The sequence below is a fragment of the Danio rerio genome, chromosome 13, assembly GCF_049306965.1.
Source record: "Danio rerio strain Tuebingen ecotype United States chromosome 13, GRCz12tu, whole genome shotgun sequence".
NCBI classification, from domain to species: Eukaryota; Metazoa; Chordata; class Actinopteri; order Cypriniformes; family Danionidae; genus Danio; species Danio rerio.
In genome coordinates this window covers 43,032,987-43,046,886 of record NC_133188.1, presented here as the reverse complement: position 1 = coordinate 43,046,886, position 13,900 = coordinate 43,032,987, and the positions used below count along the sequence as shown (strand labels likewise).

The window sequence follows — 13,900 nt, the reverse complement described above, 5'->3', positions numbered from 1 at the left end:
AATAAAATAATCGTAATCGAGTTAAAATGTTCAACTAATCGAGATTTTGCCTAGCCCTGTTTTCATATAAGATTTAAATGGTATGTATGTGCATTTTCTCATAACAATAAAAAAAGCTTCTATCACTTGTTTTTAAATAACAATTTAATACTTCATTTATAGATTTCACTTAACATTCTTCTAAGTGTGGTCTTTAAAAAGAAACCAAACTTAAGTCTGCGCTCCAAAGCAATCAAGATTTAACAGTTTAATTCAATGCAAACATGCAAAGCAATCATTCATATTAACAGGCACTTCTCAAACATATACATCTATGTTGTATGTTGCGTTAACCATGGTACTTTCCTTCACATTTCTTCCCTTTTCACTATTTATAATCATAAAAGAACTGCATTTAGCGGAAATATCCCCAACTTATGATTTCTCATGAGCAATGACGTAGCATTCTGACAATCTGAAAGACAATCAGACACAATTTGTGGTTTAATCTCACATTGTATTCCACCTAAAAGTCCTGACTGTATAAAAAGCGATCACAAGCAGCTGTCATAACATCTCAGTTCTTCACAAATGGTCCATGAACAACACCATAGTACATCAAATTGTGGTCTGGCCAGCGTGTATAGCGCCTCTCTCCCAAAATATACTTCATTTGAACAGCATACAAAACACAAATGCAACTGAAGGTGCTTAACTTCTCTTATTTATTAGCAGTTTGCCACATATTACACTCCGACTCTCTGAGTTAAACAGTTCTTCTCTTTGAAAGTGAATCACGTATAGATATTTGACACATTTAGTGAGATTCACTGTTTAAAGACGCCGACATAAAGAGAGCTTCATGTCATATCTAAAGTTTATACTGCAAATTCAGAATATCAGTTTCATCAAGCAACTTTCTTGAAGATGTCAGTTACACAACACACACACAAATAATTAAAATGACTATATATGAGCAATTCCAGCGTTATGGATGTGACATTTGCAGTAAAAACTTAAAACATAAATTCACAGAGAAACATTATATTGAAACATCTGTTTAAATTTTACAAAGCAACTAACCAGAGAGTTATGGGATCAGAGGAATATCAATCTGTAAACATATATTTTAGAAGGAGGAAATTAAACATGCTACAAACATACTTTGTTGAAATTCCGTGAATTAAACTGCACAGCCCAAAAGTAACAATGCTAATCAATAGGGGTGTAACAGATCACAACCCAAAGTTCACAACGCACGTGACTCACGGATTAATAACATTTTTGAACTTGTACTGTAGGCTAATCCAACATTTATAACAATTGCAGAGAGATCACGTCCCGCCTCATTCAAATCATGTATATGAAAGCATTTTGGCTTCCCTGTAAAATGATATAATGATAAAACATTAAAGCGTCTTAGTTGTTCCCCTGTTTTCTATAAAGCCAAACTGGAAATTGAGGGTGACATTATTAGCACGAACACACTAGACGTGGTTTGTTCAGTTAAAACTGCTTATTTCGCTGGATTTGAACATTTGGGATAATGCAAGTGCATAAGTCAGCTAAACATGAATACCGTTTGGATATTTTAATGAAAAAATGTTCAGTCCAGGCTCATTGTAAAATAAATTAATAATGGAAAAACTTCTGGTGGCACCTACCTAAATGCTTTCTTAGGTTATTAAAGGTATTTTCTGTCACTGTTTGTTTAGCCTGCATTAATGCATTCAGTTTAAGCTAAACAATTAAACTTTCAATTCAAACCCGTTCAACACGAATGATAAATGATTATGATTTGCATAAGTTTATTAATCAATCGAAACACTGCATTCATCTGCGTTTAAACGAGAGAGATTCAGTTTTTACACTTATTCAGTTTGTTACAAACAATTAAATAACACAGAAGTACTGGGAGAACAGTTTATAGTTTAGATATAAACCCTGATGTTTATGGAAAATATAAAAAAATCACTGTTTAATGGAACTTAATGCTGGTGAATGTTGCAGCAGTTACATCGTGTAACCAATAGGTGGTGACAAACAACCAATAAAGTTATGTCACGGAATAGGTTTTCAAAAATGATCTACCTATAATGAAACTACGTTTTATGTGCGAATTGTTAAATCATTATTTGAAATATGATATGTTGTACAAGATGTTAGATTTCTATATTTAGCATTATTAGCAACAGTAGCAAAGATCATTTTTCATATTTAATATTTTCCTTTTTTTCAGCTGGTACAGTCCTGATTTGTATTAAAATGACAGCTTCTAAGTTATGTTAGAAATAATAGTTCAGTATGAATGGAAAGCAATTGACATTTGTCCCCTCCCTTTTTTGTTATTACAAAAAATGATCTGTGACTCAAAAACTGTGGCGTGATCCATACAATGAGATTTATGATCCGTTACTCCACTAATAACAATACAAAAATTATTGATTTTATTTTGTGTGACGTGTTTGCATGTATGAAGAAAAAGATTCATTGTGGATGAGATATCTCTCTGTTATGGATGTGACAGACTTTGGTCAAATATTAAATACAATTCATCAAATATAATCGTTTAAAAACATTAACAGAGACATTTTTAAGTATTTTTACAGTACCGTAAAGTACAAGCATACACAAAAAACGTAGAAAGACATTTGCATGGAATTGCTGATATATAGAGCTCCAGAAACATATAAACAAGTGTAAAATAGACTTTTCCGAGTGACTGCAATACAAAAGCTCTATAAATTACTGTATAAAATGCAAAACAAACAAACAAACCTGAAAGACAAGAGGATCTGACCCTTTTGCTTTAATTATAAAGTCCCCAAAAAAGCTCGCCGGAAGGACTCAAAGCAGCATGTCCTGAGGCTGGATTTTCACACAACCGTCCGCTCGCCTCGACACTTCCTACAGCTGCAGTAGATGCCAGAAAGCAGATAAACGGCAGCGGTGAGACAAGCGAACACAGAAGCGGTGAGGTAGACCTTGTACAAGCAGTGATGTTTGTAGACGTCCAGATTGCAGTACGAGTTCTTTTGGGTTTTGTAGATCATGATCCCGATGGTGGACAGGTACAGCAGAGTTGCGACAACGTCATGGATGAGGTTGCTTAATAGCCAGCGTTCTCCTCCAACGATGGGAACGAGATCTTGTTTATCCAGAAGCGTGAGGATGAAGATGGCTAACGTGAGAAGCCAGAAAAGCACGGCCACGAACAGCACAAAGTGAATGGAGCCTTCATACTTGTTGGCTGCGATGGTGACCCAAAGCCCGGCTCCCAGCAGGATCTGGAGGACCCGTACAATCCCGACGAAACTCTTGAGGAATTGCAGGAAACTTCTCTTCTCCTGTGGCTGAGTGGGCATCTCCTCCTTTTTTTGTGGTGATTGTAGAGATCTGCTCCTGGTGCTCAGGGCTGATGGGGACTGCTTGGCATAAACAGAGAAGAAAATGGGTTGAAACCGGTTTGTAGGAGTTTTGAGGAAGATAGTCCTGTAGATGCACACAGAGTGAATCTTCGGCTCAGCTCCTGGGTTTTGAAATGACTTGCGTCTGCTGGTCTCTTCCGTTTCCTGTGGCCGCTGTAGAGTTGTGTTGTGTTTCCCTCCCCCCCTCTTTCAAAAGCCGAGAGCAGGAGGAGAAACTGAAGAGAAGGCAGGACTTGAAACACTAAGCCCTTTCTTCTCCTCCTCCTCCTCTTCCTTGTCGTCCATCACTTTCTGGAGTCAGCTAGTGAGAAAATTCCTGTGTGTGTGTGTTTGTATAGTGTGCGCAAAAGTTGCTGGGTACTTTAGCCACACTTAAGCTTGTGAAGGTCTTTGTATTGGAATACATAAGAGGTATGTATTTATAATTGTCCACAAACACTTTTTTAAGGATAACTATTTCATGAAGAGAGTGGTTAAATTGGGTAAAGGGGTTTAGTTGAGATAAAGTGTTTACAGAATTGTAAAATCTGTGAAATCTGACATGAAAAAAAAAAAGTTTAGAAAAATTCAGAGAAAAATATCCTAGGCTCATCAAGGCCATTTTAGTTAGAAAAAAAATAACATTGTGAAATATTACTAAGTAAAACTGACTGTTTTACATTTTGATACACTAAAACCCAACAGTCAACTTTACTAAATGAAAAGAGTGTAGTTAACTCAAAATATACTGAAAGTTAATTCAACTCATTTGAAAAAACTTTTTGAAATCAGAGTTGTAGTTAATGAGTTAATTAAATACCTCATTCAACTTAAATGGATTAAGTTCACAGTACTAGATTTGTTATTTAACTCAAATGGTTTGTAGCAATCGGTTTCCTCAAACAGTTTGAGTTGCCTTAACTTACAGCATTGGGTTTTACAGTTCTCAGTTGGTTTGAGTTTTCTTCATTTATCGGGATTTAATGTGCTCAAATTGCTTCGTTTACTAAAATGGATTAAGTTCACAGTACTCATTAGGATTAGTTTTGAAACTTAAATGGTTTGTTGCAGTCGGTTTCCTCAAATGGTAAAGCAGAACTTTCAGCATCTAGCTTTCATTGTGACGTGATTATTCCAAAATTATTCTGCTGATGTTGAAGACTTGTTGCCCAAGAAGCATGCTATGCTACTTAATATTTTTTGTGGAAGCCATCTTAATATTTTTTTAATATGTTGACTTTACATACCTTTTGACCAAATTTGGCATTCATTCATTTTCCTTCGGCTTAGTCCCTTTATTAATCAGGGATCACCACAGTGGAATGAACCGCCAACGTATCTAGTTTTGAATGTTCTTAACCATGCATATTATGAATAAAGAATTAAACGTTGATATATTTACAACAGAAAAAATACAAAATATTTTTTATTGAAGATGATCTTTGCTTAATATTCTAATGATTTTTTCATTTTATTTTATTTTATTTTTTGCAACATACAGTTTTGTGGTGAAGGGTCACATATTATGTTATTTATTTATTTTTCTTCGGCTAATTCCCTTTATTCATCAGGGGTCTCCACAACACCGCCAACTTATCCAGCATATGTTATATGTTTTACAAAGCGGATGCCCTTCCAGCTGCAACTCAGTACCGGGAAACACCCATACACTCATTCACACACTAAGGCCAATTTAGTTAGTTAAATTCACCTACAGCCCATATCTTGGGACTGTGGGGGAAACCAAAGCACCCGGAGGAAACCGACGGGGAGAACATGCAAACTCCACACAGAAATGCAACTGACCCAGCTGGGACTCGACCAGCGACCTTCTTGCTGTATGACGACAGCACTAAACACTGAGCCACAGTGTCACCAAATTTGGCTTTTTTTAGAAAAGTATTCATTTCTTAAAAAATTTTACAGACACCATACTTTAAAAATTATCATACATGTGATTTAAGTTCACAAAGCTATCTGGAAATATGCGTCGAAGGTAGGTACTCCTCCATTTCTGAAAAGCTAACCAAAATTTTATTTCAGAAAAATGTGTTTCCAAATTGCACTAACACAAATTTGCTTTATTAAATGTACAAAATAGGCAAGTTTATTGGACTTTTTGTGCAATATACTGTAATAAATGGGTTTACTATAAAATGTAGCCTATTGTAGGCTTTACAGAAACATTTAATGACATTTTGCCATTTTGAAACGATTTCATGTACTATAACAGGTATTCTCAAGGTCGCAATTCAAAGGTCCAAATCTGAATGTTCAAACATCCAGAAAAAACTGAATAAAATAAAAAATAGTTAATTTAAAAAACATGCACATATATACAATGAACAACCAGAAATTAAGTTCCTTTTTCATTTTAACATATATTAATAACAAGTATAAAGACACAAGGTATCTACGGGGTCTTAAAAAGTCTTAATGTCTTAACTCGCGAAAATTTTAGGCCTTAAAAAGACTTAAATCTAACTGAAAGATTGTGTTGTAGGTATTAAAAACTTTTAGAAACAGGATTTAATTTTCTTTGCTCATGCTTTTCAATCTGGCCTTCACCCATGCTAACACCAACAATCCATCTCAATAAAACTTTTTATTTAATAAATTTAACTATTTATCATGGTTGAATTATTATTTTGTTTAATATTCAAAGGCGACAACACCAAAGCTCCAAAAATAAAAATGTATTCAAATAAAAAGGCGGACACAAAGCGTGTAACGTTTCGAGCCACACAGCTCTGATGAAGATTTAATAAAGAAAGAAACTTTATACATTTGTATTTTTTAAGCTTTGGTGTTGCCGCCTTTGATGAAAATTTAATTTGCACCTTTTGCGGGTTTTTTTCTGAGCACCCAGTTAAGTGGGATGTGCGTGCTTTTTTACACTTTTTCTTTTGAATGATTTTCTTTACAATAACATGTTTAAAAGTTCTCTGTGTAATTACTGCTGAGGACACTGACCTGGACTGTTGTGTATATGTTTAGTTTATTAAAGTTTTTAAACTTTTAAAACATTTGTTCATTTTCTTATTGTTAAAAATGTGTATGTTTACAACTAGAGCTTGCTTGTTTTGACACAATATTTAAAATATTTTGCTAAGAAATATTTAAAACATTATTTTTATTATTATTATTTCATTATTAAACTATAATAAGGTTTTTGATAGGGCAAATAAAAATATTTTCCACCTGGGCCGTTCGAAAAACTCCTTAGTGTTTAGCCCTACATGAGTCTACAATTTTATTTAATGGTTTTAAAAACTTCTTAAAAAGGTCTTAAATTTTATTTGCAGAAACCCTGGAGCAGAAAAAACAAGTGCTATATAAAATTGTCAGCATTTTTATGAACAAAACACAACCAGAGGTAGGTCAAAAATAGCATTGTGCAAACACAGAGCAGTCTAATGTCAGAATACACTGTCTGTATTCAATCAGATGCTCACTCTTCACAACTCCAATTCTTATTCTCATTTCAAATACAAAACAGTTTTGTGCTGTATTAGAATCCACATTAGAATTAAATCCACAAATCTCAGTCCATTCATCTTTTTAAAAAACAAACAAAAAAACTATTCTGCATTTTTATTAGAAACATTTTTTTTCATAATCAGTGAAATCATTTTTAAAAAATATCAATATGAACCACAGTTTAGCTTAAACAAAAGCATCATTGTTAACAAAAAGTTTAGAACTTTTTATTTCTAAATTTAAGTATTTGTTTTCCTTTCTGTGAATCAGTTTCCCAAATACACAATGCCAAAAATAGATTTCCCGCTATAATCTTTTGTATGGTAATGCATGTCTTCGGGGAACATCCTTGAAACGCACTTTGCTTCGCCGCATTCAGGCTTTAAATCTGTCAGACAAATATGCATCAGGTTTGACTTGTGCAGTCAGTAGAGCATGACAAAGGAAAGAATGAGGGATGCTTCATTCTTTTCCAAACTAAACAGTCTTATCGTAGCTGGTATGTGGTGTCCATGAAATCAGTGTTTTTCATGGTCTGTGACCAAAGTTTGACAGCTGAGAAGAGAAGCTGCCGCTCTGACGTCAATGAACACAGACACACCGCTCAAACGACGTGGCCATGCTACTGTTCCGCCCCTTTACAGAAGCTGGCCACTGAGAGACCTAGTGGGCGGGGTTTGGTTTTAAGATTTACATTTTCATTGGTGATTTATTTTCTCAGTTTTTTTCCAGTTGGGAGCAAAAAAAAGCAGCTGTAGAACTGTGTGTGGATTAATGTGAAGACACTCAGCTGCAGATTGGGGAATGATGTGATATGAAGTCAATCTTTTAAATGAATATATTAAATGAGGACACAAGGCCATACAAATTACCATTAGACTGGCTTTGAAATCACTTTGAAAAGATATTAAGGAAGATATCATTAATCTTTCAGGAAAGCTTGACTTCAAAACACATTTGCGTTTATAGTTTGACACTATATCACCACTATAAATTTGAGATCATTTGTATTTTTTAGAACTTGCTGTCTGTAAGTGAACTAATGCTAGCAATTTGCACAAAGGTTTTACTTGACGCACAAGTCATATGAGGTAACCCTATAACGCTCCTCTTGCACTTCCTGTGAGAAATAGCTCACAGGACCTTGCTCAGACTAACTACCACATCAAAGTCTATGTCAAGCTGTGAGCAAAGCTTTGCAGTTAATGTTACCAATTAGTGACCCCAGCAATGTAAGGAATGTTTGTAAAAAAAATTTAAAAACAAAATAGTTAAAAAGAAATAAAAAAAACATGAAGTAAATCTGTTTAAAGTGCAGAGTGCTAAGAGAACATTTACACTACATGTTTTTTTAAAGAAAAATGGCCATTAATTTAGAAGGCGGGGAGGGGGGGATATTTTGTGTTTTTATTATTATTATTATTATTATTATTATTATTATTATTCAAATCCAAGTGATCAGAGATCATTTCGGCAATGCTGACACCTGTAGGCCTACAAGGAAAAAAGCAATAGTCGAATTACTGGCTGGTAAACAAAGGATGCGCACAGAGCGAGGTTGCAGAAAAAAACTGGGAGCGGTAGCATTTACAGCAAGGGAATGACATCCAATGCGATACAGAGTTTGTTGTTGATAGTTAAAACTACAAGTGACTTTACAAGAGAGAAGTTAAAGGCCTACAAGTCTTTGGACATGTGCAAGAAATATTGTTCCATAATATACAGATTCAAAACTTTGTAAGGCTAAAAACCAAGGTTCTGTCAAGCCAAAGACAAGGAAAGAAGACGGAACAGTACAAGGCCTGGATAATCACCAACAAGCAAAACAACTGCATTCTGACAGCGAACTGCACCTGTACAGCAGGATATGAGAACTTACATTTTTACATTTCATTCTAAGCATTCAGTGTCCGCAGTTTAATAAACCACATTTAACTTTTTGCTGAAATCATTGCTGCAATCAAAAATGAGTAATGTGTATGAGTCCAACATTTTTAATAACGTCCTCACTCCATTCAGCTCTTATGTTGGCTGTTAGCTGCAGTTGGTTTTAAAAGCAGTGTGGTGTGTGGTAAAATTTAAGTTTTCTATTTTTGGAATTTCAAATTTGGCATCCTACCGGTTGAACCCGTGTGTCATCATGTGTAAAGTAGGTTGGTAATTCCCCTATAGGAAACAATTGCGAAAACATTTCGAAATCAACTTTGGGAAATAATTTATTTGCTCAGTTCTTAAGATATTAAACTTGTTATGTATCTATAAAACAGTATCTTAAGTATTTTTTAAATGTATTTACATAACAATAAGTTAACATAAAACTATACTCAAGTTATTCTAGACTCAAGGTGTTATTTAAAAATGTCTTATTTGTTTTGATTGTTGCTAAGTGCATTGATTTCTAATACAAATGTCATTACCACATTTGTATTTAAAGGAAAACATGACCAAATAGATCACACATTTGTGATCAGGTTCATGTTTAGCATGTATTCTGGCACTAGATGGCAGCATCTGCAAACAAACTACTGTTCCTGAAGTTTTATTTTAAGACTGTTTTCAGAATATTACCATTCTGCTCTGCTATCTTCAGTGTGTAGCATATATACTGTGCACATCGTACACATTGGCCATATGTATGCTTGTAAATGACTAAATAACACAGCACTGAGCTTCTTCGTATCCTAAAATGAAGCAATCCACAGCTATTTTACAAGAGTCAGAACAGTGATGCCCAAACTAGGACCTGCGGGCCAAATCAAAAGATACAAAGGGCCAACTTTGGCCAGAGGGACAATAATTGGGAAGCGTTGAGGAATGCCTTTAAGAGAGATTCTCTTTAAATGGAGAGTATGGTAAATTTAGGATGAAATATCTTTTAATATATTTTATTTAGATGCTAACGATTACTTGACGATCTATTGATTGTTAATAATCCTTTAATCGATAGACCTTATCGATGACTGATTAAGCATAGACATGTGAAGGTTTAATTATGCTTTGCGTTATGACGGGTCCACGCATTACATTATCAAGTGTGTGCAGTTTACCTTACTTATTCTGTCACCCGCTTGACATCGCATACTGCGGGACGCATACAGAAATATACCAATATATTTATACACACACTTTTTTTTTTTTTTATTAAATGCAGCAAACTACCAAACAACTGCAGCTAAAAAAGAACAAGCTACTAAATATAACTGGGGGGAAATCTGAGTCCCTTCAGCAATGTTTTGTCCACATACATTGATACACACTGAGCGTTAAATAAATAATATGGAACAAGCCTGCGGTCCTGGATTTTTATCAGCCTGTTAGGAATAAGTCAGGTTTAAAATGTACTAGGATGCTACAATAAGCATCTGAAAAAAGGCAAACTATTTACTGCATGTTGCTTAGCATACACACATTTTCTACAAATATAATTGGCTTAATAGTGATCCAACGAATATTGATCCAAAACTTGAACTGCTGCCCTTATTAATACTGGAAATGGGCTAATGAGGAGACAAGGACCTCTTGTGGTGAACTGAAGAAGATGCAGGTATAATTCTGATAGTCGAGAGAAAGTATTGTATGTGTCTGTGGCCTCTTCACATACACTCTTAGTATATCATGATTTATCAATGGGTTTGGAAACACTTTATACTAAAAGGGTCATTGGTCAAATATTTCTGAAAATAACAAAACTATAACTTTCCATCATGGATAAAAGTACAATCCTTGTTGTTGCATATTTAGATGTTAAACAGCCTCATTTGTTTGTACAGTACATTCAGGAATAATCATCCCTCCTTTTACCAGCTCCAGAAATAGCAAGAGATAGCAAAAAATAGATGGAAAAAAAAAAAAGAGCAAAATGAGTAAAACTCCTTACATAAACAATACGAAAAAGTAACGTTGGACAAAAAATTAATTGATTAATCATACAAATTTTTTTTTTTTTTTTTTACCTAATATACAGTGTATATTTATGATGTATATATAAATACACACATGCATGGTTACATTTGAGAATATGTTTACTTATATTTAGATATAAAATATATGACACATCTTATAAATGTGAATTTATAGATGTTTTGTATAGACTTGTTTTTGTCTGTGTGTGTGTAACACACATACATAATATACATATATAATACTGAAATGTTTCATTAAAACTATTATGTTTAGAAATGTGTTAAACAAATCTCTCTGTTAAACAGAAATTGGGGGAAAAATGAACGGGGGGAGGCTAATAATTCTGACTTCAACTATATATATATATATATATATATATATATATATATATATATATATATATATATATATATATATATATATATATATATATATATATATAAGCAATTCCAGCGTTATGGATTTGACATTTGCAGTAAAATCTGAAAACATAAACTCACATAGAAAGTATATGTTAACATTATATAAAAAAATCTGACCACAGAGTTAAGGGACAAGAAAAATATCAATCTGTAAATATAAATTCTGTGAATTAAACTGCACAACCCAAAAGAAACAATGATAATGGCTTTCTATAAAACAAAAATTATTGGTTTTATTTTATTTAATATTTTCACATTTATCAGGACAAGAGTCGTTATGGATGTGACAGATGTAAAATTGCCACTTGTGTGACTTTGGTAGATCAAATATAACAGTTTGAAAACACTGACAGGGACATTTTTCAGTGTTTCTAAAGTACTGTAAAATACTTGCTTACCCAAAAAATCCAGAAACAGTTTCCGTATTTTGGAAAAAACTATTTTTTTTTTTTTCATGGCAAAGTTGACATTTGCATGGAACTGCTCCTAAATCAGTTCTAGCCTGTCAGATTCATATCTCTGGCTCCGCATTACATACCGGCACAACACGAGGGTTTGTATACTGCAGGGGTGGCCAATCCTGTTCCTGGAGATCTACCTTTCTGCAGATTTCAGTTGCAACCCTTATCCAACACACCTGTCTGTAATTATCAGGTGGATTTCAGGTCCGAATTAATTGGTTCAGGTGGGTTTGATCAGGGTAGGAGCTAAACTGTACAGGAAAGTAGATCTCCAGGAACAGGATTGAGCACCCCTGGTATACTGTATGTGTGCAGAGAAATACATCTTAGAGATCGTCTGGAAAGCTCATTAAATATTAACTCGACTGGTTCACAGATCTCTCAAGCTGACACCATAAAGGACTGGGGAGAAATGTGGGTGCGATAGACCCCATGAAGTCCTTTATCTTCCTCACACTGTGCCTGGTTCTAGAAAAAGTCTAAATTTATCCTGAGAGAGAGAGACAGAGAGAGAGAGAGAAGGCCGTGCTAAATACATCCCTCACTTCATCCCTTCATGCCAATGTCCTGATTTCAGGAACAAAGAAGGGGGTAATTCAATGTTTTCCAAGTCATACTATTTAAACGTCTCGCTTTACTTCTCTGCGTATGAATCTTTATTCCAAACATGCCTTCTAATGTGTAGACATTGTGAAAAATGCTTCAAAACAGTGAACGTGAAACTGCCAAATCAAAACAAGCCTCTGTGGATTTATGTAGGCGTTTAGCTCGCTGAGTAAAAGATTAAATTAAACATGTGTGCATACATTCAAAACCAGTAGCCACCCACGCAAAAAAAACATGTGCATATATACTTGTGCCTCTAGGTTTGTGGAAGAGCTGAGAGAAAGTGACAGCAGAGAAAAAGAGGAGAACAGATGAAGACCTCCTGAGCTGAAAAGTCATGTGATGCCACACTGTACTTTGAGTCTTCCAGGGAGACAAAAACACTCGCTCTTGCTACTATCTGGGTTGCCACAGTAACACCAGCACGCTGTGATGCTCAGCCCTCAAAAAGATTCAATGCGAGGATGATGTGTGCAGTCAGTAGATCATACAGTAACAATAAACCCAAATTATCATTTAATGAACATGGCTTGACGTCAGCTAGTGCCGAGAAAATAAAATCAATAGAAAAAATGCACATATTGGCAAAAACATTATAGCACACAATACATTAGACAAAATGGAATAGCCGGCAACTTTAACACCACTCATAAATAAGAAAGTGAACTACTTACTTGTTTATAAATAGGTTTAATTTTGCAGTTATGTTATGATGCACTACTACAAATATGGGAAGTGAATGACTGAATGACTTTCAATAATGAAAATTGATTAGTATAGGTTTTACGATTAACGTGCATTCGTAAGTTATGCTAGAAACTGTTTAGGGATAGCATACTACACAATTTGCCTCATTAACACAAATTTTCTTACACTAAAACCATTTTTAAAACCAACATTCTTCAAAATTATGCAGTGCTTGACGTGTTAAAGCGTTTAATCGTTAGGCGTACTCACCAATTCTCTTGTCCACTGCCTTTATTTAATCCAGACGATTGGGAAACTTCTTGAGGAGGACGCCATTGAACATATTTCAACTTCAACCTCTCATTCCAGTCAGGTGGACGCCAAACATGATGAGAAAATTATCCAAGTAGCAACCAAGGAAGAATACGGTATTGCTTCAACAACAAAAAAAAAATCTGTTCAAGTAAATCCGTAAATTCAGAAGTGATTAGAAAACGATTCGCCTCAACATAGGCCTCCTGACCTTCTCCCTTAATTTAAAGGGATAGTTCACCCAAACTGAACGTGCCATCATTTACTCACCACTTGTTCAAAACCTACAAAAATCTTATTTAAGTTTATTTAATCCTTTGTTCATAAAACAAGATATTTTGAAAAAAAAAATGCTGGTAGCTGGGAGCCTGGGATACACAAAAAAGCTGCTCAACAGAAGCACGAGGGAGAATTTAATTACAAAGGCAGTGAGTGATATAAACACCAGGTGGCACAAGGGGTGAAAGATGTAACGAATATTTTACAAAACTCTGTTGTGATTTTTATAGTCCATTTAAAACTTTTTCATTGTCACTTATTTTCTGTGACATCAACTTTATCTCAAAATGACTCGCATATTTTAAGAATTATAGAAAAGACTACTTCCCAAAGATGGGTTGCGACTGGAATGGCATCCGCTGCG

The 13,900-nt window shown here is 34.6% G+C and overlaps 1 protein-coding gene across 1 annotated transcript; it reads right to left on the bottom strand.

The window, feature by feature from the left end:
- Positions 1-2,217: 2,217 nt before the first annotated feature.
- On the bottom strand, positions 2,218-3,533 carry marveld1 (MARVEL domain containing 1). The gene has a single exon (NM_001202417.1). The coding sequence runs from the start codon at positions 3,342-3,344 to the stop codon at positions 2,856-2,858; it is 489 nt and encodes a 162-aa protein (NP_001189346.1). The 5' UTR covers positions 3,345-3,533; the 3' UTR covers positions 2,218-2,855.
- Positions 3,534-13,900: the final 10,367 nt, after the last annotated feature.

Coding starts and splice junctions, on each gene's coding strand:
- marveld1 (NM_001202417.1), bottom strand. CDS start 3,344: ATGCCCACTCAGCCACAGGAGAAGAGAAGTTTCCTGCAATTCCTCAAG.